Source organism: Vigna unguiculata, chromosome 9 (genome assembly GCF_037176805.1).
Source record: "Vigna unguiculata cultivar grain cowpea cultivar isolate G323 ecotype 2 chromosome 9, ASM3717680v1, whole genome shotgun sequence".
NCBI classification, from domain to species: Eukaryota; Viridiplantae; Streptophyta; class Magnoliopsida; order Fabales; family Fabaceae; genus Vigna; species Vigna unguiculata.
The window spans coordinates 2,746,690-2,771,976 of record NC_140800.1 but is presented as its reverse complement, the minus strand read 5'-3'; the positions used below and the strand labels follow the sequence as shown (position 1 = coordinate 2,771,976).

General features: G+C 30.3%; 4 protein-coding genes across 4 annotated transcripts; 1 reads left to right on the top strand and 3 right to left on the bottom strand.

The window, feature by feature from the left end:
* Positions 1-7,449: 7,449 nt before the first annotated feature.
* LOC114162623 (Glutaredoxin family protein) lies at positions 7,450-9,515 on the bottom strand. The gene is made up of 4 exons (XM_028046575.2): positions 9,265-9,515; positions 8,269-8,342; positions 7,790-7,888; positions 7,450-7,677 (listed from the first exon to the last, which is right to left on the bottom strand). Exons 1-4 carry the CDS (start codon positions 9,423-9,425, stop codon positions 7,601-7,603), a joined length of 411 nt encoding a protein of 136 aa, XP_027902376.1. The 5' UTR covers positions 9,426-9,515; the 3' UTR covers positions 7,450-7,600.
* A 4,579-nt stretch (positions 9,516-14,094) lies between these two features.
* Positions 14,095-15,014, bottom strand: LOC114162346 (uncharacterized). Its single transcript, XM_028046202.2, has 2 exons — positions 14,631-15,014; positions 14,095-14,432 (listed from the first exon to the last, which is right to left on the bottom strand). Exons 1-2 carry the CDS (start codon positions 14,815-14,817, stop codon positions 14,311-14,313), a joined length of 309 nt encoding a protein of 102 aa, XP_027902003.1. The 5' UTR covers positions 14,818-15,014; the 3' UTR covers positions 14,095-14,310.
* Positions 15,015-17,591: 2,577 nt separating this feature from the next.
* LOC114162173 (NB-ARC domain-containing disease resistance protein) lies at positions 17,592-21,143 on the top strand. The gene is made up of 2 exons (XM_028045968.2): positions 17,592-18,893; positions 19,271-21,143. The coding sequence occupies exons 1-2, from the start codon at positions 17,846-17,848 to the stop codon at positions 20,980-20,982; spliced, it is 2,760 nt and encodes a 919-aa protein (XP_027901769.1). The 5' UTR covers positions 17,592-17,845; the 3' UTR covers positions 20,983-21,143.
* Positions 21,144-23,958: 2,815 nt separating this feature from the next.
* LOC146883454 (uncharacterized) lies at positions 23,959-24,953 on the bottom strand. Its single transcript, XM_085666463.1, has one exon. The coding sequence runs from the start codon at positions 24,933-24,935 to the stop codon at positions 24,225-24,227; it is 711 nt and encodes a 236-aa protein (XP_085522589.1). The 5' UTR covers positions 24,936-24,953; the 3' UTR covers positions 23,959-24,224.
* Positions 24,954-25,287: the final 334 nt, after the last annotated feature.

The following is a 25,287-nucleotide window of genomic DNA, read 5'->3' as shown; positions in this document are numbered from 1 at the left end:
CCTTTTCCATTCATATTATTATTCTAATATTAACTTTATATAATATTTCATCTAGGGTTACTAAAAAAATTGTATTTTTAAATGTTTTTATTTTTCATTTTCAGTTCCAGTAGCTTTAGAATGAGTAATTATAATAATTACACATCATTACTCTTTACACCACTCCAACAAAACTTGTCACCAAAACCTAAACCGAAAGTAATAAAGAATAGAAACTTACAAGCCTTAATAATACTATTTATGGCTAGGGCAAAATATATATTAGTTTTCAAAGTTTCTGATATCACACAGTTTTCATTCCTAAGTAATTAAGAATAAGTTGAAATATAAATCAAGGGTTAATCTTTGATAATTATAGTCTGTGCATACAAAAGGAAACATAAATGGATATGGAAATAACAATGTAACCTTACTCTTTAATATTTAAATTAATTATATTTCCATCTCTTTAATCTAATGGTTTAATTATAGTATTTTTCTTTTATCATTCAGCATTAATAAATTATGATGAGATTATTATTTTTTATTATAATTATTTTAATAATTGGAAAATATATTTAAAGTCATTTTATTCTGTTGAAGTGATTATACATTAATTTTAAATAATACTTTGCATAAATTAAAAGATTGATTGAAATTATATATTACTAAATATACACTTTTAGAATTTCATTTATTCATTTGTTATTTAGCTTTTTCTCTTAGATTTTTAACTTTTCAACTTTGATATATTGTAAAATGTTTGTTTTTCATTAAACTAATTTATTAGCCTTGTCATTATAATATTATTAATTTTGTTGACATGAGAAAGGGTGATTTATATGGTATGTTTTGTAATTTTTTTTTGCCCACCAAGAGTAATTACTGCTAAAAATTATCATATTACATGAGAATTTTCTTGCAAATTTGTTAAAAAAATTTACAAGAAAACATTTTTTTTTGCTATTTTTTCTAAGAATTTTAATTGACAGATAATTTCTTTATGTGTAATTATTTTTTACAAAATTATAAAATTCGTATGTATTTTTTACAAAATTTATTGTAAAAAGTGTTTTATACAAAATATTTTACAAAATAATCCACAGGAAATATAAGTTTTTTAAGTAATGAATTAAGTTAATGTAATAAACTAACAAAAACAAACTTAGTATATTTAAAAACTTCAAGAAATTAGAATGAAACTTTCTAAGCTTAATATAAACTATATATTTAAACTAATAAAAGGAGAAACTAAAAGTGATTTTAGTCTTTGGAAAAGTATTGGTAACGCACTCTTATCTTTTAACACGAGTTGAGATATTAACTAATAATTATTAATAGAAAAATAAATCATTAAATAAATGAAACTCACAAGAGTTTATGATTTTCAGTTGAAACTCACAACAGTATATGATTTTCAGTCAACTGATGTTAAATAATATGTTAAAAGTAAGTTACAAAATTATAATCATTCAACCTAAAATTCTTATGTTATATTTTCTTGCCTTTATAATTGTCGTTTTTTTAATAAAAAAAATTCCTTTTATCTGTATTTTAAAAATTTTAAGAAGTTATGACTTTCTTCAAATATATATTTATTTTTCATTTTATATTAAAAATTGTCTGGATTTTAAATAGAGAGAATAAATTAAAATTTTCTTAAAAATAGAATAATTAAAATTTTATCTTAAATTTGATAAAAAAAACATAAACAAATATTATATTGAAACAGATGAAATATTAAAATCTAGCTCAAATAAATAATCAAATTCTTTTACAATACTATAAACTCGTCAATCAATATATAAAAATTCATATAAAAGTACTCCTTTTTTTTTCTGCTTCAAAATGTGAATCTCAAATCTTATAAAGCCTTCTTTTTCTTTTCTTTTTTTTTAAAAAAAATCACAACTAAACATCCTAAGACTTCCCATTTAAAATCATTTTGTATTTAAAACTCCTCATAAACTATTAAACTTGAATATAAAGTAATATTTTTATGAAGTTTTGAAGCAAAAAAAAAAAATTAATAAGAAAACTAAAAAATATATTTATTTTAAAAAATAAAAATCTTAATCCACTGAAACAAACCCTAAAATCTAAGATGACAACAGAGTCTAGAAAATAGGAGCCAAAATTCCTCAAAGTGGTCCCATTTTCAATGATAAAATTCCCAACATGTGATGGAATAGTTCTCAGTGTAATTTGATGGAAAATGGGGGGTATTTTAGTTAAATGCAGTAAATTGTCATTAACTTTAAGTTATTGGAGTAGCAAACTGATTAGTTGACATAAACCCCATCAATTAATATGATTTTATTTAAGATAAGCACTGTTTCAGTATTAATGTTACTTGACTTTTGGGAGTTAATTATTTATTCCCTCTCTTGTCTCTCTTATTGCTTTCTGAATTTGTCTCAAAAATTCCTAATAGTTTTTTTTTTTTCTGATTGAAGTTACATTTGCTTAGTATATATCTTACTTAAATATTTAAACAAACTCACAAGTTTATTTTATTTTTTTTATATAATACTTTTGATAAAACAAGTTCTTTGTCATGATAATTTCCGTATCTAGTAATTATCTTAAATATATATTTTATTAAAAGATAAATAATATGATATTACTATTTTTGTTTTTGAATTGTGAGTGAGGTTGGACCACACTGTGACTTAGCTTTTGCCTATTGAATTGATGAATAATGAACAAGAAACGGCTAAAGAGTGATGATAGGATTACCCGGGGCAAAGGCAAAGTGCTCATTGGAAGATGTGTACTTGTTCTTTGTTTCCTTCTATTTATTAACTTCAAAAGAAAAAAATTATCTTTTACATGTTTAAGTTTAAGAGCATAATTTAGGAAATTTTTACTAACCTTCTTACGCTATTTTTAATTACAATTCTCTAACACTCTCTGGTTTGTAAAGAAAAACATTCATGTCTCTTTGCATAGCATCAAATTGTAGCTGTAAAATTCGTGAGTTCCTCTTCTTAAGAATAAGAAAAACATAACGAAAGAAAACATGAAGAATGAATGAATAAACACTTTATAACAATGAATGGTGCACAATATAGTTGGCCCTATCAAATATATAACATTTTTTTTGTGGGGTGCAATGGAAAAGAGTGAGTGTCTTTAAGATTTGTTATTTTGTTGAGTGTGTTGAGATTTTAGTTATTTCTAATAAAAAATTGTTTGCAATTTCAGTAATATGTTTTGGATATTAATGGTTGAGATTTGGAAAAGGTTTATTTAAAAAAAACAATAAGTTATCAATCTCAACTTTTCTAATTTATAATTTTTTTTAATGTTTTTTCTCCTCTTAATATCACTCATTATATATCTTTATCCAAAATTTATTATTGTGAGATGCAAATGAACAAAATATCTAAATAAAACTCAGTTTAAGAGCAATCCAACTTAATCTAAATATTATGCAATAAAAAAAAAAAAAACCACCTCATACGCTCTAAGTCATAACATTTTGATATTTATTGTAAAGTAGGTAAAATTGATTCTATATCAAGATTTTTTTAATCAAGAAACAAGAGAGATGAAAAGTTTGAAAAATATTACATCATATTAAAATAATGATGGATAAAAGTGTCAAAACAGGTCAGTCCGACCCGTTTTGGTCCGTCCTCTTTTGATCTGTTAAGAAAGGATTAGGCTTAGTTGGTCCACCTCTATAAAACGATATAGGAATTGCAACCCTTTCTATCACAAGACGGGTCGATGGTTGACTTTTTAATATTTTTTTTCAAAATTTTTGTTTATATAATTTGTTTATATATATACACACACTTATAAATGAATATTTAAAGTATATCTAATTATATACAATTTTTCTAAGATTTTAATTGATTAATTAATATTTTTAATTAGATAAATTAAAATAATTATTATATTTGCATGTTAAATTATTTTATTATAACTAATAATTGAAATTTAGTTTGTAAATGTTAATGATCTATATTATTTTACTGTTGTATATTTACATCTTTACAAAAATATAATATAAAAATTTTAATCTTTTTAATTAACTTTAATTGAAAAAAAAATTAAAAAGGGTTAGCATACAAACTAATCCATCTTTGAAGCATCAATTTGACGGATTAAACAAATCGAATCAAATGGGTTTATGAACTAAAGATGTCAACCCGACTCACTCTATTTTAGCAGGCTAACCTTCGAGCTTAACCCTTTTCCACCCATAATGATGAATATGGTGCAAAATATGGTAGTAATAAATTGTGACAACAAGACCAGAGAGGTAAAAATATAACAACTTCACGTACACACTAACTGTAGAATATGATATATAGTGAATTGATAACACAACTCTCTATTTTATTGAACTGACGATTTTAATTTTATTTATTGGATCAAAGAAGGATGCTCTTGAAGATTGAGTTGTAGTGCATAATCAATTAGTTATTTGTGTTTGTAGATTTAGTCTATAATAATTCTAATTTAGAAAGATGTATCTTTTATCTGGAACACTACTAAAAATTAACATAATTTTTATCAATGTTTTTTGCAATTTTCCTTTTAAAAAATACTTATAAATTTTATTATAAATAATAATTTACAAGAATATATTATCAACTTTTTTACAAAAATATTTTGCACAAAACATTTTTTTTTTTCTACATCAAGTCTCTGTTTGGATTTGTCGATGACACTCTTAAGGCTTTAATGGTTTTGAGAGGGTTGTGAGGATGATTTGCGAGCGAAAAGATTGAAGTCATTCGTGCATGAAACATGAGATTTGGGGATGTACTATTCATATACGAGTGAATTACTAAATCATCTTTCATTTTAATTTGAAATAACATTGTACATGGAAGTGGAATCGATTCTTTTGTTTGTAGAATCGATAACATGTGTTTGTACAGGAGGATGAAATCTATTCTAATTCTGATATGTGGGACAGTGGAATCAGTCACATGTTTAATATGTATCTCTATACATGTTTTTTTAAGAAACCACCAAATGGCTTTTAATTTCAAGTCTGAAATAATGACTTGTTTTCTTCTTCTTTTTTTTAACCAAAGGAGTTTAAGTAAATAATAATAATAATAAAATATTAATAAAACAAATAATAATTATAATTATAATTTTATTTTAACATAATTTTCTTATTTATATTTAAATTTATATCACATTTATCTTCTACATCTTTAAGCGTACAATGATAACCACCTAATTTTATTCATTAAAATACTTTTTTTAATCTATAATATCCATCGTATCATTCACATACTGTCATAAATTTTCATTTTAAATCTATTCCAATCACACTATATTTTTTTTAATCCAAACAATACCACAATCTTATCTGTATCTCCTCAAATTCATCTACTCATTCTCTCTCAAATCCTCTCCCCAATCCAAACACAAGTAATATTGTACATGCTTTATAATTTTATTTTTTAGTTAATTATATAATCATATTATGATGTTATTGTAAAATAATAATATATTAAACATATAATAAAAAATAAGCAATTTAGTAGATGTCCTTAAGTATATATTATTTTTTTTAATAATAACTTATTTATAAAATATCTAAATTATATTTCAAGTATATTGTATGCAAGCTTGAAATCTGAACGGAAAGTAGTTTATGTAAATGGATGATCTATTAATTGATACTTTTGACACGAATAAAAAAGCTTTGAATAGCTTTTGAGTGACTTGAAGTAACTTAACACCACACTAATTATTCCCATCATCAATAATATCATTTTTTTCATCACTTTGAAACACGGTTTCATGATTAGATTGAATTCCCTTATTACACACTGTTTCTTTCTTTGTGTGGATGACACTGTTTGTATGTATTTGTGTGGATGGATTTATGTGCGGATCATTATTCTTTTGAGCGGATATGGGCCGATTTGTAAGAGCGTATTTGCGGGATCCCTACCATATTCCATCTTCGCATATATGCAACGATTTGAGAGTGTTATAATTAATTTTACCAAATTAATCCTGCAGTTTCACCAACACGTGACCAAACTTGTCTCTCATTGTTCGAAGGTGATGCACTGGTGTTGATGGAGTGAAGCAGTGGTAGTGGTGGTGGTGGTGTTATGTAATGGCATACACTGATGTGGGGAAAGTGAACCGGTGTTGGTGTGAGTGAAGGAGATGGGCAAGAGTGAGTGCATGTGAGGGGTTGAACATGGTTACATAGCCAGTGCAGTGCATTGTGTGTGTGTGTGTATGGCACCATTACATAACCGGTGCCTTTGCAAAGAGGAGAGTGACACCAGTTATGTAACCGGTGTCGTGTGTGTTGTTTTTCTTTTAACTTTTTTTTTAACTTCTTTTGTATAACTTTTGTTTAAAATTTAATTATATAACTTTTTTTAAAATTTAATTGTTCAATTTTTTTTTTACATTCATAAAAATCTAAATTTTTTTATTTTATAATTTCATATAATTTTAATATTTTTTTTAATTCATATTAATTATTTATAATTATTTTTATAACATCAAATTACAAAATCATTCTCTTTTTTCATCAAGGGTATTTTGGTAGCTTTCTAATTCTATCTATTTTTACAATTTATTTAATCTATTACATCAATCAAATCTTTCACTAACTTTAATAAAACTTATCTCCAAATCCACTCACTTAACCATCTAAATCCACTCCAAAAAACACACAAATTCATCTACTCAAATTCACATAAATCTATCTTCATACTCTTCCCCAAATTCATACCTCCAAAGAAACACACCCTTAGTATTGCTTAATATAGTGGAATTTACAATTTATACCACCTTTTCAAAAGTTTCAAAAACATATTTTCAAAGTCATATCAATGTAACTAAAACATTTTATTGTTACTCGAATCATTCTCCCGAGTTTACTCTTTATTGGCAAAAACATTAAAAATTCAAATCTCATGTTGAGTATATATCAACCATAAAACATAAAATAGATATAGATATTATGATTATGTCTACATGGGAATTTCAAGTTTCGTTTGATGCAAAACTTTTAAAAAATGTGATCTTTTGGTAACCTTAATTTTATGAAAGTGATGCTAGCCTGATGCAGGACCAACATTGGAAGGTGATGACAACTGAATCGCACAATCAAGATGACAGCAGAGTTACAGAGTTGGAAAAGTGTTGGTGGAATTAAAGAAACAAAAACATGTTGAAATCCGACTAAGGGTGATCATCAACAAGGAATTTCAACAAAGTAACATGATGTAATACTTAACAATATAAATTTTCCAAGCCTAATATACTTTATCAACGTAACCATAATGAGGAAAATTTTCCTGCTGAAACCTCATATGATGTTCTGCATAAAAGTTGAAAAAAAAATCCTATTGTATGAATAAAGGGTTGTTACATAGGTCATAGATTTAGTTTAACTTGGATCACACAAATTGGGAAGAACAGAAAAGAAAGAGTAAAGAAAGGAGAGAAGATGAAGCATTCCAGTGATAATTGAAAAACTATCCATCACATAAAAATGAAAAGTTTAGCTGTGCCAAAATGTATTATCACTGTGCCTTTATATGCAACGATTTTTCGAAGTCAAAGAATACAACTCCAGCTACAAGACAAAGTTTTCCCTAATTAACAACCTGATTCACAGATCATCATGACCCTCTGACTTAATTCCTAGAAGTCTATGCAGATGTCCACTCTCGTAAGATGCAGCGACATCTGCAAATTCAACAATCAACAATGAGATTTTGGAGAAATATTTGAGGTCATTTTATATTTTGTGTGAACATGGAAAATGGTAGTTTTTGTTCTTGCTAAGAAAAAAACTCACCATCTGAGCCTCCAAGGTGCTGTGCATTAACGAAAACTTGTGGCACAGTACGCCTCCCAACAATGTTAATCAAGACATCCTGAATCTTTGCACCATCATCTGCGAGAAAGAAGTCTCACTATCTCAGTAACAGAAATGAGCCAATGAACCTTTAACGTAGTCACACAGAATTAACATTTTATCAAAACAAGTTTAAGTGTAAAACTCTTTCTTCAGCTTTTCTCTCCTTCTCTCTACACTATGCAATTCCTGAAAGAAGGAAACTGTTTCGGACACAACTTATACTGCTTTAATTTTTCACCCCACAGAGCTTTCAGTCCAAGAACTGGGATGCTAACCCAACCCCGATTTTCAAAAATGCTAATTATATATAAAGCTGTCATTTGATTCATTTCATCAGAACTAGAAGCATACCAATTCCAGTAAAATTATTGATATATGCTAAAAAGACAAAATGTAAGCTGAAGTTTTCAGAATACCTCTCTCATCAAGCTCAACAACATGTGGAACCTGGTTCAACTGTTTGAAAAAACCTTTCGCTCTCTTACAGTACCTAAACAATTCCAAATAAGTCAATAAAAACAAAGAGGTCAGCGAATACCCCAAGCTTCGTTCAGGCATTTTCTTTACTTTTTCAATGGTAGAGTTTGACCTTCATATATTTTAGTGTTTTTTTACCGATAATTTGTGAGTGTGGTAGCATTTTCATGTCAATGAGATGAAAAAACACAGCTATTATTTGTGGCATTTCTCGTAATGCTGATCCCATATACAAAATGTAAAACCGAAATTGCAATAAGTGTCTTACAAGACACTGATCAGAGAACAGACAACAATGATCAGGCAACGAACAAATTCAAACATAAAACACCCAATGGTTTCCTATAATCTTACGTTTGAATTTGTTTATTACCTGATCATTACCTCATTGTTGCATTTGGATCACAAAAATGAACCTGATATAGTGGTGTTTTCACTTTATCTCTTTAAAATTTTCTATTTTAATAAATGCTTGTGAAGAAATTCCCAATATCATGGTGCAGTACTGTTGAAAACACAAGCAATTCAAATGCAATAAGACACAATCGCATTGTTTTAACATAAGTCCAAACACGGAAGACAGAGAAGCTTGCACGATAGAAGGAACATTTGCACATACACTAAGTGCCTAAAAACAACATTGCACACCACAATTCACAAATTATGAGCCAGAAAGCAGCTCAATTTTCAAATCTCACGCGAAGATTGTCATAGCAGTTCAGATCTCAAAATTCCTTCGTTGCTATCTATAAAGAAGAATTTTTTTAACAAATCCAGAACATTCAAAGACAATTCCCACAAAATCGGATCCAACACCACCACCCAGAAAGAAAAGATTTGGAATTCGAAACACCGCTGCATTCCCATCATATAAAACGGAATCACATCAACGCATCAAAGAAGAACAAAGTGACAGAGAGGGTGTGTATACGTACGGGCAATAGGTCTTGGAGAAAATGACGATCTTGTGGGAATTGATGGTTTCGTCAACGAATTTACCCACAGATGAGGCTGAAACTGAAGATTGGAGAAAGGTTGGTGCCAAAGCTATCAGCACCAACGCTGCTGCAGTAAGTCTTGCATATGATGCAGCCATGGCTAAATTGCAGTGAGAAAGTGTTGGAGAAGAAGACTTCAGACTTTAATTTTTCAATGTTTTGTGTTTTTGTTTTGTTCGAGAGTACGACGAAGCCTCACCATTGATTACACGTGTTAGCGGCCACTCTGGACCGTACGATGTTAGCATCTAAATCCAGACAAACCCAACTTGAGATCGGGTTTTTCACTCAGGTTGGGTTTTAAAAAAATAATGTTAGAAGAAATCGTTTGAAGAAAAAAAGAGTGAAAACTTAATTTCTATTTGAATCACTATTTTAAAAGAAAATTTAAAAATATTAGTTTTGTATATATGTGATAATTTTTTTTTGAAATACAAATTTGATTATATTTTGTAGGGTTTACATTCAAAATCAAGTTTCGTGAATAAAACGAAAATAATGTGTTTTATTGATTAAAAATGTTTTTTAATTTACACAATTGATTAGAAATTATATTGGTGATAAGTTAAATCTTTTAAATGGACTCTCTTTTAACATGTATTTGTTTATGTTTCATTCATGTGCAAGAAAGATTTGAGGAAGAACGATCTCGATCCAACGAAAGGATTTGAAAGAAAAAACAATTTCATAACCTATACATTTATTTAGAAGCAAACGAACAGTTAGATTAATCAAATTTAAATTTTGGCATACCAATCTTGTTTCTAAAAAAGTCAAAAGAACAAATTAAAGAAAGACTGAAAAATTAAAAGAACTCGATCTATGAGTTAATACTCAAATTGATCAATTTGTCTAAACAAGGAACTCGATCTATGAGTAGACAAATTTTACCTTTTTTTATTATAAGGATAATTTGAATTTTATACGGGTGCAGAAAGAAGAGAGAGATGTAGAGACAAATTTTACCTTTATTATAACTTTAATGAATGGTAATTTAAAATTTATGAGGTGCAGAAAGAAAAGAGGGAGGTGCAAAAAGAAATAACCCACTTAAATATGCTATCAGTTTCTAAAAAACAAGTAAATTTAATTTTAGTCCCTATAATTTTCGTTTATTTTTTATTCTTTAAAAATTGAAGTAATTATTTTTAGTCCTTCTAAAATATACATTTGGTTTTAATTATATAAAAAAAATATCTTTAGCAAATTTAAAATCACTAATTTTAGCCTTTTAATATTCATTTTAAAATAAATAAATAACATATATATTACAAAACTTTAAAAAATAAATTAAATTCATTGCCAGCTAATCATATCACAATACTAACAAGCCATTCAACAGGTAAATTGATAACTCTGTCACATAATTGTCGGTCATTAAAAATTATTTTGAATTTTATAAAGACTAAAAATAAAGAAAAGAATTACAGGACCAAAAGACCGAGAAAAGAAATCCCACTAATTTAGATTTCAAAATTCTAGGTAAAATATACTAATGCAATATTTTTTTCTAAATATATTCAAAATATCGTTAATATATCAAAATTGGTGCACTTTAAAAACAGAACATACAAACATCCTTAAGAACCCAACAGAAAATCTGAATTAGAAACCTACAAATATTAATGCACTACTAAGTACACGAGCAACCATATTAAATCCAAAACCTAACATTGTATTTGGATGAAACATCACAACAACAATGCTCAAAAACTATTTGAATCGTTTGCGATTAAATTCTTTTCATTTTTTAAATAACTTATTTGGACAAATAATGAAAATACCTTACATTTTAATTTTTTGTTTAGATAAAACAATTGAATTTTTTGTTAAATAAATTTTATTTTGACAATATTTATTTTAAACTTAATTATATTGAGTTCATGATAAATTTGAAAACAAACTCTATCGGTCAGGTTGGTTGGACCTGTCTAGGTCATCAGGTCAGTAGAACACGTCTACATCATTGGGATGATCAGACTCATCTAAATCGTCGGGTCAGACAAGCTTGTTGGGTCAATAGGACGATTGGACCTGTCTGGGTTGTTAGGCCAATCGAGCCCATATGGGTTGTCAGGCCGACCAGGTCCATACGGATCATTGGGCTTCCCCGACACGTCTGGGTCTTCAAGCCCGCTCAACACCTCTAGGTCGTCAAGCACACCCCGCATGAGTGGGTCGTCGCCCCTAGCCGACCTGTTTGACTCATCGAGCCCACCACCCGACCCATCTTAGGCTTCGAGCATGTCCGACCTGTCTTGGGTGTTAGGTTCGTCTAGCCCATCTTAGGTGTTGAGCCTATTTGGCCTATCTGGGTTGTCTTACTCATTTAGCTTGTTTGGCCCACCTGACCAGTTTGTGTCGTCAAACCCGCCTAACCCGTTTGTATCATCAGACCAACCTAGTCTATCCAGGCCATTTGGCTCGTCAAGTCGTCGGTCCAGCTCATCGAACCTACCTATGGACCGACCAAATTGACAACTCTACGCAAGAGTCTAAAGTGTGAAGTCAAGTAAAAAATTTCAAATTTCACCTATTTTCAAGATATTTGAATTTCTATTAATTTAGCTAATTGAAATATTTCAAACAAATATTTGCATTTTAAATACCTTTTAATTTTTCTGTCCAAACAAATCATTTCATTACAAAGAAATCTAAATTCTCCAAAAAAATGAATTGATTCATTAAAATACTTTAACCAAACCCACTATAAAGTAATACAAATGATAAGAATTATAGCTTTCTTTAAACTGAAAAAACGGGTTACAATCTCATGTACCCTTCATTTTATTTTTCTTTCAATTATTAAGGCTCCCCAATAGTCCCTGATTAGAGATTCTGCCATGTGAAACAGACACTACTATATTGATAATGTGATAAGCTGAGCCTGTGCACAAGAACTCAAAGTACTCCACCATGACTGAACAGAACACAACCACAATGACAGAGTTTTCCACTTGTATTCTAAATAGTTTTAAGAAAAATTATTTACCACATCCATAACAAAAGTTCAATACCACATTCAATTGCTTTCTACATATTTCAAAGTAACCTGGTCTAATGGTCTACCAAACATTCCTATTTCACTTGCACAGCACACAAAATCAAAAGCATAATCTCATAGCTGTGATACATCCACCAAGGCAAGTATCAATTCAGGTACTTTGCTGCCATCATCACCCTTTCTATAGATCAAATAAGCAATGTGATGCTAAAATTCTGAGATTCTGTCCAAAGGACAACAGCTATAACAAAATTGAACAGATTGCCTAAAGTCCTTAGGTATTGCAAATCCAGAATTTAATACCGAAAGAGTAATCATTTCCTTAATAATACCCTTTAGCTATAAAAACTAATATATGGCTAGAACTTCAGTACAATTATGTATATACAGGGAATTACAAATATTAGACCCTCTTTGTTTTAGTTAGGAATCAATTTTCACAGTTCCCAATAAAAAGCATATGTTCCAAGCGTAGTTCAAATGAATTCAAGCACACATCTCATGATTCAGAACCAACTCTACCAAATTCTAGATTAAAGAGGCACTTAACCATTTGTTTGCTAGTTAGCTCTTTTAGTAGCAAATTCCCCTGGCATATAGTACACGAGGGAGAGATTGGTGTCACAGTGACTCAAACAAAGGAATGATCCAAGAAGGAAAACTCTGAAAGGAAAAGATTTGAATGTTTTCATCTCTCAACATCGAGTCAAACATGCAAATACACCCAATCCTTCACAATATCTGGTTTTTCATGTAGCTGATGATGATCTTGTTTACCAACAATATTCACAAAGAATATGAAAACAACAATGAAGTTTAACTCAATTGGCAACTTGAGCTTCAGATAAGCATCTAGTTGCCAAGCACAATCTTGTTTGAATTGGAATAGAATCTATATATAAAAAGATATGTCCCAAATGCAGTTCCAACTAATTGAAGCACACATCTTGATCACATCTCATGATTTAGAATCAATTCTACAAAATTGTAGATCAAAGAGACACTTAACCATCTGTTTGCTAGTTAGTTCTTTTAGTAGCAAATTTCCCATGGCAAATATGACGTACATGACGAAGAGATTGGTGTTATAATGAATCATAAACAAATAAATGATTCAAGATGGAAAACTCTGAAAGAGAAAACATTGTGAATTTTTCATCTCTCAAAATCAAGCCAAAAATGCAAATACACCACAGTCCCCACAATATCTGGTTTTTCGTGTAGTTGATGAGGACCTTGTTTAACAGTATTCAAAAAGAATATGAAAACAACAATGAAGTTTTACGCAAATGACAACTTGAGCTTCATATAAGCACCTAATATCAATCACTGCTCTCTGCAATATAAGTAATTAAATACAAGGTCTCAACTAGCTGCCAAGCAATCTTGTTTGAATTGGAACAGGATCTATCAGTTAGGCAGAAATAAAAGATGTATCAATCATAGATTGGTGAATGAAGAAGCATATGCATTACAGGTTTCCACATCCATTAACTGAACCTCTACCCTAGAATCAAAAGGCGGAAGATGCCTTGAGAACATTAAAAAGAATACAAATACAAAAGTAGAGGAAAAGAAAAAAGAAGCAGGAGATGATATGAAATTCTTATAACTCAGTTCACTTCCAGACCAGTTGATGTGGCAGTGACTATTATCAAGTTAAAACAGCAAACAAACCCTCAACTCGTGCTTCTACAACTAATTCTAGTTATATAGTCATACATAAAATCAGTATTTATTCACCAAGGGAAGGCAAAAGGAGATTTAATAATAGAAAAATCACACTACAGAAAACAATTTCAACCATATAAAGTGGCAGTATATCATATAGAGCAACTACAAATTACAATCTGAACACTCATCATTCGTCAGCAAAGGAAACAAAAAAACACAAGAAAGAAATATTATAGAGCATAACCAGGGAATATCTGTACATGAGGAGGCTATTTGAACCTAAGAGACATATCTAGATAGCAGAGCTACACGGGGGGTATGTTAGAGAAAGAGAACCCTTTGTATCCCTTGTAAGCATAATACGCAATCCTCGTGTAGTAGGAACCCGGTATGAACAAGATTACTCCAAGTATTGCAAAGAAGACCCCTATAAACCATTCAAACAAAACAAAAAATCAACAAAAAGTAAAAACAAAAACTATTAGCTTTCAAAATACCACATACTGCCAAAAAGTTTAAAAATTTAGCAGGAATCTTTAATTTCCCAGCTACCCAGTTGCAATTAGCGATCCCTAATCTCAAAATTGACACATATTTTCCTTTAAAATCACTAATTTTTTGTTACCGTGAGCAGTGTCGCCGCCCACGTGGTTGTAGGCCATGAGGGAACCGATGATGATGCCGAGGAGACCACAGACGAGGAGGGAGACGGCAAGGGCGATCTCCTTGACGGGGGGTTTGTTGTTGACGGTGTACGAGTTTTCCATCATGATATCCTCGTCTGAAATCGAGAAGGCGTGATCCACGTACATTGTTACAATCTCTGTTGTTGCTTCTTTGAGGTGGATGAGGTTGTTTGGATTGTGAAGAAGAGGGTTGAGACGGTGGAGGAACGATGAAAGATTCAAGTTTTGCTTGCACTTGAATTGAAGAGTTAAAAAGTTAGGTGTTGTCGAAAGGGAGATTATAGAATTGACTATGGATTAATCAGAAAGGTCATTCATTTGATTGCGTTTTGCCTAATCTAAGCTCAAATCAAGCCAACAGTCCAAGGTTTCTTCTAGATATCATGTTTAATTGTTTATTAATTTTAATTTTACTCTTGTTTATCTTCTCACCTACACACAATGAACCTTGTCAATAAGCTAATTTATTTAATGTTTTTATTCTATTTCATAAAATAAAATATACTTTTGAAAATCGTACTTCTTGTAAATAATGTTCAAACTTTAACATAAATATATATATTTTTTAAAATTGTAATATTAAATAAGATTGTGTTGAGTGATTTTTTTCTTGTATAAGTCTAGTAAATATTCTACTTAGATGCGAGTAAAAAGAGTATAATAATATTATCTATTGTAAATTTTAAACCAATTATATATATATATATAAAATATTAAATTAATCCAAAGTGATAACGTCATTCAGTTCCAAAAACTATGATTGTTATTTTCTTAGTTTGAAGGGCCGTAATTTTCTAAGTCAGAAAACTCAACTTTTTAGTAAAGATATTTTAATATTTGATTCTTCGATGTGTCACATATGTAAAAAGATCATTATTTTAAATTATCTTTTCATCCACATGTTTAACTTATAATTTGTTGCATTTTATCTAAAAGGATTTTATATGACAATTTATATAATTGAAAGATATCACATCAGTAGAATTTAGCAGTGGAGCAATCCACATGATAAATATTGGTTTTAAATAACAAAAATTTATGATAAATTCTTTAATGTATAATATATTATAACTAAAAATATAATAATTAACATTTTACTGTATAAATTATATTATAAATTTAAAATATATAGTTTATATTTTTATCCAATATTTTTTAAGTAATTTTTTCAAAAACTATAAGTAAAAAAAAATTTAGATCTAAGATAATTATATAGTTTCCTAATGTATAACTAGGTGGTCTTGGTTAAACTTTTCGTGGAGTTTTTTATTACCTACCTAGGTTATCCTAGTTGAAGCTTTTATGAAGTTTATTACCATTTACCTTGTATGCCTATCAAGGGTCTTGGTGGAATCGTTCATATATATAATTTTGTACTTATTATAATGAAAATAATAATAATAATACTAATTTTATTATTTTTTATTATCATAAAAAAAAATACACATATATACATGTATGTTCTCACTAATTCTCATTAAAGCTCTTTCTTGTTTATCTCTTTGAACATAGGGAATAATGTACAAATAAAGTTGTCATGGTAAAAACTAAAAATTAATTTCTTAAGACTCATTGTCCATCATATTTCCTCAAGATTTGTGGCCATTATTCAAATAAAGTCAATATTATTTGGGTTAAAAAAATAAAAATCTTATTTTATTTAGAACTCTTTGTCGGTCATTTCTCTTGGAGTTCGAAAAGTCAATAATATCAATCACCGACGTGGCATAACACATTACTTCTTACCTTATGTTAAAAGTAATAAAGAAAGTATACATAAATGATGGATTGAGTAAAAGCCCAATTACAAGATAATTGAATATTCCAAATATTATTTACTGATTATACATTTATTATCTCACATATATTTTATATAACTACCTAAGCATGACAGTGTATTCGAAGACACTTGTCACACAAGTTCTCGAAAGAGAATTTCTTGATATAATAGAAAGGACCAACTTAGCACAATAGGAAAAATACACAAAAATAAATATTTTTCAATGACAACAATTCAAAAATTAATTTGTAATTATGGATGATCAATAATGTGTATGTGACATAAATTTAAATGTTGAAAAAACTTTGTGAGAAAGATATTTAGATGAGAAATGTAATAGATATTATAATTAATGTAGTAATTGTATGAGAGCTTATCATTTTTTTTTCTATAGACATGTTCTATAAAATAGAAGGTAGAAAAAAAAAGACATAATAACTGAAAGAAAATAGTAGTGACTTTGGTAACAAACAAACATCATATTTATCATATTTGAGTTCAATGATAAATCAATAAGGTATCATCAGTTGGAAGTATATTTTTTTATTAACTTACATTTACTATGTTTACATTTAAAGTGGATAATGCATTGTATTTGTTCTTTTTGAGTATTCTTAAAAGCTTTGTCCCTTCAATTTCCAACAACGGTACACAGAGGAGTTATAATATAGTTACAGTTATACAACTAAATTTATAACAATAAACTTTTCACCAATTATTCCATACATATAACTTTGAGTATTTTTTTTTTAACAATAAAATATAGCCTATTACTGTAACAACTCATTTGTAACAATGAGTATCATTGTCCTTTCTTTTTTCCCAATTTCAAGAAATAAAAAGCAAAACCGAATGTTGTTTCCTCAAAACAATTTTATTTCTCGTAACTCTTGCAGCTTTCTTAAAAAATAATTACTTGCAATTCATACAAGCGTAACTTATAAAAGCATAATTTCTCGTAACCAAATAATAAAAACATGAAGAACAAAGACATTTAATATATATATATATATATATATATAATATAAAAATTTAATTTATTATAATTATTAGTTTGAAAAATAAACTAAATTTTGAGTCTAAATTCCACAACTTATGGCTTGAGCTTAAGACTTTAAAGTGCTCATGGACAGAATTGGGAAGATAGAAGTATTGGCATAGCCGTGATAATGCATAGTTTCTGGGCAAGTGTTTTGGTCAGTTACTGCAACAAGTAGTCATTTTCCAAGTCAACCCTCTAGTCGTTGCTTTGATTTTTCTCTTCCCTTTGTTAAATAGACAGCACTAGCAGTGTACAAGTTTGAAAATCAGCAAAAGGGTTGTGATTAATCAGGAAAAAGCTTTTGCTTTGGGAAAGAAGAAGAAGAACCTTGAATGATGGCTCAGGCCATAGTGAACTTCATAGTGCAAAGTCTTGGTGATTTGCTGATTCAAGAAGCAGTGTTCCTATATGGGGTGGAAGACCAAGTGTTGCAGCTGCAAACTGAATTGAGGATGATGCGGTCTTACTTGCAAGATGCAGACAGAAGGCAAGACGAAAACGAGAGCCTAAGGAGTTGGATTTCAGAAATCAGAGAAGCAGCTTATGATTCTGATGATGTGATCGAGTCATATGCCCTCAGAGAGGCCTCGAGAAGAAATTTGCCTGGTGTGTGGAACCTCGTCAGAAGGTATGTTTCAATCATCAACCGGTTCATAGAAATCCACATAGTGGGATCTCATGTTGATAATGTCATAGCTAGGATTTCTAGCCTCACAAGGAGTCTTAAAACCTATGGCATAAAACCTGAGAAAGGAGAGCCCTCAAATTCTGTGCACGGGAGACAGATTTTGAGGAGGTCTTATTCACATGTCATTGAAGAGGACATAATTGGTGTTGACGATGATGTCAAGAGTTTGGAGACATGTTTGTTGGACCCCAGCAAAAGAGTGGTGGCCATTTGTGGGATGGGAGGATTGGGAAAGACAACATTGGCAAAGAAGGTGTACCATAGTGTTGATGTGAGGAACAGTTTTGAGAGCTTGGCTTGGGCTTACATATCACAGCACTGTCAGGCAAGGGATGTGTGGATAGGAATTTTGTTTAGGTTGATCTCTCCTTCACAGGAGCAGAGACAGGAAATTGAGAACATGAGAGATGAAGAGCTTGCAAAGATGCTTTACGAGGTTCAAGTGGAGAAGAGTTGCTTAGTGGTTCTTGATGATATTTGGAATGCAGACTCATGGAACAAACTGAAGCCTGCATTCCCTCATGGAACATCAGTATCAGCAGTTGGTAGCAAAATATTACTAACTTCTCGAAACATTGATGTTGCATTCCAGATGGATCCTAGTTGTTATCTTCACACACCAGAATTTTTGAATGAAGTTGACAGCTGGGAGTTGTTCCAAAAGAAGGCATTACTAAAAATTCATGATCCAGGTGTGTAGATTTGTGTTGCCCTCTTCCTATAATTCACTCACAATTCTCAACATTATTCACACTGCAGTTGTTTAACACATTGATTCACTTGCTAGTCTAAATCTTTCAGAGCTTAGAACTTAACATACTTTCTGGTATATAAACTTCAGAATTTCGATTGTTTTCTAATGGTTTTGTGCCTTGACTACTATGTGTTCTGTACTTCCTCTAAATGAATAGAATATTGTTTCAGTTTCTGTGACCTTTGATTGATTATCTACCAAAGAACAAAATATAGGATTTACACATGGAAATGAAACCACACCCTGGTACAATTCATGTAAGAGGGAATTATTCAATTCATTTTACAATTTTCTGGTTTTCTCTTGTTTGCACAGACTACAGAGAGAAGGAGAAGTTGGGAAGGGAAATGGTTGGAAGATGTGGAGGTTTACCATTGGCCATCATTGTTCTTGGAGGATTGTTAGCATCAAAGCCTACATTCAATGAATGGGACACTGTGTGCAAGAACATCAACTCATATTTGAGGAGAGCAAACGGCCAAGAACAACGCTTAGGAGAGGTGTTGGCTTTGAGCTATTACGAATTACCATACCAGTTGAAGCCATGCTTTCTACACTTGGCTCATTTCCCTGAAAATTTAGAGATACCAACAAAGAAACTAATTAGAATATGGGTGGCAGAGGGTATTATATCATTGGATCACAGTGAAGGAGAAGGTGAAGAAGCTCTTGAGGATGTGGCGCAACGTTATTTAACCGAGCTAGTGGAAAGGTGCATGATTCAAGTAGTTGAAAAGAGTTCATCAGGAAGAATTAGAACCTGCCAAATGCACAACCTCATGAGGGAACTTTGTGTTGAGAGGGCATATCGGGAAAACTTTCTTCTGGAGATCAATTCCCGGAATGTAGATGAATCTAGAGGGACATCAAGAGCAAGGCCAGTGGGAAAAGTTCGTAGGATTGCCTTGTTTTTGGATCATGATGTTGATAGGTTCTTCCCTTCACAGCTGAAAAGCCACCACCATTTAAGGTCTCTTCTTTGCTTCCATGAAAAGCCAGCCAAGCTGAGTGAATGGGGTTTGATGAAGCCATTTTTCAAAAAATGCAGGTTACTCAGAGTCCTGAACTTGGAAGGAATGCAGGGTCTGGGAGGGAAGTTGCCAAAAGAAATTGGCTACTTGATCCACCTAAGGTTTCTCAGTCTGAGAAACACAAAAATTGATGAGTTGCCAGCATCAATAGGTAATTTAAAATGCTTGATGACCCTGGATCTTCTAACAGGGAATTCAACTGTGCAAATACCAAATGTCATAGGTAACATGCAAAAGATGAGACATTTATATCTACCAGAGTCTTGTGGAAATAGCATTGAAAGGTGGCAACTGGACAACCTGAAAAACTTGCAGACCCTGATTAACTTCCCTGCAGAAAAGTGTCATGTAAGAGATCTCATGAAACTAACCAATTTGAGAAAATTGGTGATTGATGATCCTAACTTTGGAGGTATCTTTAGGTATCCTAACGTACAATTTAAGCACCTAGAGTCATTGTTTTTCGTGAGTTATGAGGATATATCAGTTGTTCATGTTGCATTAGGATGTCCCAATCTTTACAAACTGCACATAGAAGGGCCTATAAAGAATTTTCCTGAACCGCACCAACTTTCTTCCAAGCTTCAGAAGCTAAAGCTGTCGGGTTCTGGACTTGTTGTAGATCCAATGCCAACATTAGAGAAGCTTCCAAATTTAAGGTTGCTCGAGCTACAACTTGATTCATTCGTAGGAAAGCAACTGCATTGTTCCGGCACAGGCTTTGCTCAGCTCAAGTCTCTGGTTATCCATGATTTGTTCAATCTTGAGGAGTGGAGGTTGGACAAAGGAGCCATGACTTGTCTTAGAGAACTCAAGATTGAAAATTGCACCAAGCTTGAGAAGGTTCCAGAGGGGCTCAGATTTCTTACCAGTATTCAGCATTTGGAGATCAGATCAATGTTTGCAGCATTCAGAACCAAACTTGAAAAAGGAGGAGAGGATCATTACAAAATCCAACATGTCCCAACTGTGGTTTTTTGTTACTGTGACTATTAGGTTGCCATTTCGATTTTGTAACTCCATGATAGTGTCTGGATTAGTTAGTTGGTTCATATAGCATTGATTATGTTAATCATTCCTTTATAATCTTCATCTAAACATACATATGTAAGAACAAATAAAGGGTGCATAATGGCCAGAGTATCATATTGATTTTAGATTTTTAGTGAAACAGAGGTATAATTTATTGATCAATCATAGTATGAGGTATATCTACGAAACTCAAATTCTTCAGAACCATTTCAATCATAGCATTTTCTTCTTTCACTCTACCTGCCCTCCTAATATATAACTGGAAATACAAAAATACACATTTCTATTTATAGAAACTTTGTTAAATTTGTCAAAAAAAGTTCATGAACAAATAATTTTCCATTTGAGAAAGAACCCCTATTTTTTATTGGTACGTTATTTCTTCCAACTCTGTAGTTGAATTAATTTTCAGGTTCCGATGACAGTTATAATTATGGAGAAATTTAGAAAATTTTCTTTTAGTTATTCAATTTATTTTATATATGAAAAGTTTCCTATATAATTTTATATTCGATGTTAAAGTGTTATTTTATATCATAATATATATATATATATATATATATATATATATATATATATATATATATATATATATATATATATATATGAAAGTGTAACATTTTTCACAAGGCTACCGAAAAAAAAAAATCTGAACATGCATTCTAAGTGAATCTGTACTTGATTTTTGGTCATTTCTTTAGGCTCTTTGTGTGTTTTTTTTTCTTTGACTAAAAATTATTGTAAGGTTTGAGGTTTATTCACTTGCAACTCCAAAACAGTTTTGCTAAACCTAGAATGATTTTGTTATGGCACGGTGGAAAATTTGGCATCAAAACTATTCAACAATTTATGTTCTATCATTAAAAAATGAACTTTAATAAGTTTAATCTAATCTTATAAAATATGTTTATAAGGTAAGGTTTACATCTACTTATGTATTCATTTTATTTATAATTGATATGTGATCTTCAATATCGACTAGAAATAAAATGAGTAGTTTTCTATATATAAGTTTGGGTATTATGGTTTAATTATTCATTTGGTCTATGTTTTTATTAAAAAATGTCAAGTTGATCATCTATTTTTTTTTTAGTGTGGTTCGATTTGTAAAAATTGTTATAATTTGGTCTTAATTTTTGAAAAATAGATATAATTTGATCATTTCTATTAAATTTCTTAGAACAGATAAAAGAATTTCATCAAAATTGAAGTTATTAATAAGAATATTATTTTTTGTTGGTGTAATTAACATAATCTTAATGTTAAATCTGATAAAAAATCATTGATTCATCTCAGGAAATTGAATGAAAAGAACGAAATTGCATCAATTTTAAAAAATCATGACCAAATCACAACAATTTTCACAAATCAATACCAAATTAAAATTAAAAAAAAATCTGAGAACCAACTTATTTCTAAACAAAATAAGATACTAAACAAGTAATTAAACCTATTATTATATTATAATCACGCCTGTGTACTTCCTTTGTCCTAAAAATGAATTTAGTTATAGTCTAATGGGGCTCTTTATCAAAACCGCAATATTTATTATATTTTTTTTATGGATATGCATTGTATTCAATATATTTTAGAATGATACCATACTTTTATAGTTAATTTTTTTAACAAGTAGTATTTGTAATAAATAGTATAAGAATAGATAATAACTCTTAAGTAAGATTCCTCTAGACAAGTATATCTCTTAATTTTTATTTTAAAATTATTCAGTAACTTTATTCGTCTTTATAGATATCATTTTAATTATGCTTCCTACATTTCTATTTATAAGACTTAATTGCGTAAATTATTATACTTATAAAAATATTAATTTAATTAATAACAATAAATATGTCAGAAGTTTATATTTTTTTCCCTAAAAATATGATTATTACATTTATTTTTGAGCAATTATTTTATAATACAATTATAAACAGCGTCCTATAAAAACAGCATATTATTTTCAATTTAGGTGTTGTATATAAAAATGAAAGAGTATTAAATTTCAATTTCTTTCCTGATGAGGTATCCAGACGTGAGATTCCCGATGTGGGAAGCTTCTGACATTTGTGAGTCTGCAAATATGAAGGAATGTATGCATTTATACTGCAAAAGTGCAAACTGACAGAAAAAATGAAAATTGATTCTTTCAAAACAAATTGATTTTATTTATGTGAGTTCTTTAATTATATTTCTAACAAATGATGTAGGTAGAACTTCTCAAGAAGTGATAATTCTCTGAGAAAAACCTTTTTAATTTATTATTTTGTTTTGTCCCTCTTCCTTTAATAAATATTTTCTTTTTCACTTGATTTTGCTCCAAAACGTTTTCTAAATAATATAAACATAAACTCTTTTTATATGTAAATTGTAAACCATTATTATGATTTCAATTCACTTCAACTCAAATAATATATATAATGTAGCCATAAAATTATTGTAGGGGAGAAAAACTTGAATAGTTCATGAGTTCGTTGTTTCTTGTAATACCTTAATATTAAAAACTTTTCCAAAGAGAATTTCGAAAGCTTTACAAAGGAAGAAGTGATTAAAAAAACGTAATATTTAAACGAGAGAACACAATCACAAGCGTCTAAAAATAACTTTATGCAAGTTTTTTTGGTTGTGTAACAACATTCTTGGTTTTCCGAACCAGTCAAAGAACAAAAACAGCATATTCCAAACCATGTTCCTTCCAAGAAACGAAGGGCAGAGAGTTAGGTTAAAAAACGCGTAACTCTCAAGAGTGTTGAACATCTTTCACTTCCAATTTCGATCACAAAATTATTGATTGAAAATGAAAATACGAAAAGCCCAGAAACTCCTGAAGCATATTTGTGGGGGCAGTTTCTTAAATGTACCAAAACGAACGATGGAACCATTGGCCAACACAGGAGCATGGACAATGCCAAAAATAGCAAAATCTATTCAAATGGAGCAAAGTGATAGCGAATATAATAACCCCAGATCCATACCTCTTATCGAGCAAGAGACAGAGATCTGTCACAAACAATGATGTGTTTCATTAATTACTGCTACATAAATACAGTTAGGTACGTGGAAAAGAAACATTAAACTCAGATTACATAACGAGAAATGGGGTGTTGAAGGAAGAACTAGAAAGAAAATGAAAGAGGAAGAAACAATTGATATATGTACGTATGTAATTGAATTGAAACATATGTGTATATATATATTTGGGAAGATGGCTAGAAAAGAGGTTGGTTGGTTGATGTTGTTGTTGTTGTTGGAAGGTTGGGTTTGCGTAGGACGAAGATAGAAGCCAGATCGTGGGACACTGAGAAGAAGGGTTGTGATGATGGTGGGTCTGAATTGTGTCTTGGAGGCACTCGTCGTGGTTTCTTTGGAGCTGGAGGGCACAGCAATGGGGTCCTTAGTTTTTGGGACGGCGATGTGGGTGTGTGGCACTCTTCTACGACATCCTCGTTCAGCATCTCCATTGTTGTTCCTAGGTCGTGTTTCAAGGTCCTGGTTGTTGGAACCACGGTTCGTATGGGCGTAATTGGCCGAAATTCTTCCAAGATTTGGAGACCCATTTGCTTCAAAAATGGAAATACGAAGGAAATGTATTCACTTTGGCTGGGAAATTGAAGAAATTGAAGAAAAAGAGAGAGAGAGAGAGAGAGAGAGAGAGAGAGAGAATGTGATGATGATGATGATGAGAGGTGATGAAAGAGAGATAGATATATGAGAGAGAGAGAGAGTGGAGTATGGAGATGTGGTGTGGGGTTACACATGCAATGATAAAGACGAAAATGGGAACTGGAAAAGAGTGAAAATTGCAAAAAGGGAACAAAAGTGACAAAACTGAAAAAAGGAAAAAGGGAAAAAGGAAAAAAAAAGTATGTTATACCAAACAACAAGGCGTGTTGCCATTGTGACTTTGTATGCTTCTCCATGTCAAGTTATTCACACAACCAAAACACTTCAAAGTGGAGATAAAATTTAAGAAATTTTCAAAATTTTTATAATTTTTTTGTTTTTGCAATTTTAGTCCTTTAATTTCTAAAAATTCATAATTTTGGTATCTAAATTTTTTATTTGATTTTGTTTCTTTAATTTTAAATTGTTTGTAAGTTTAATTATATGTACTTTTTTTTACTTTGGATAAAACACGGCAAGATTAAGAAAAAAACACTTCATGTTCAAGAGTACTTCTTTGCGGAATTGAAAAGGTAGAAATATGTTTTTAGAATTGAAAAAATCAAAAATTGTTTAAAAAAAGTTCAGTATAAAAGGTTAAAATTGCGA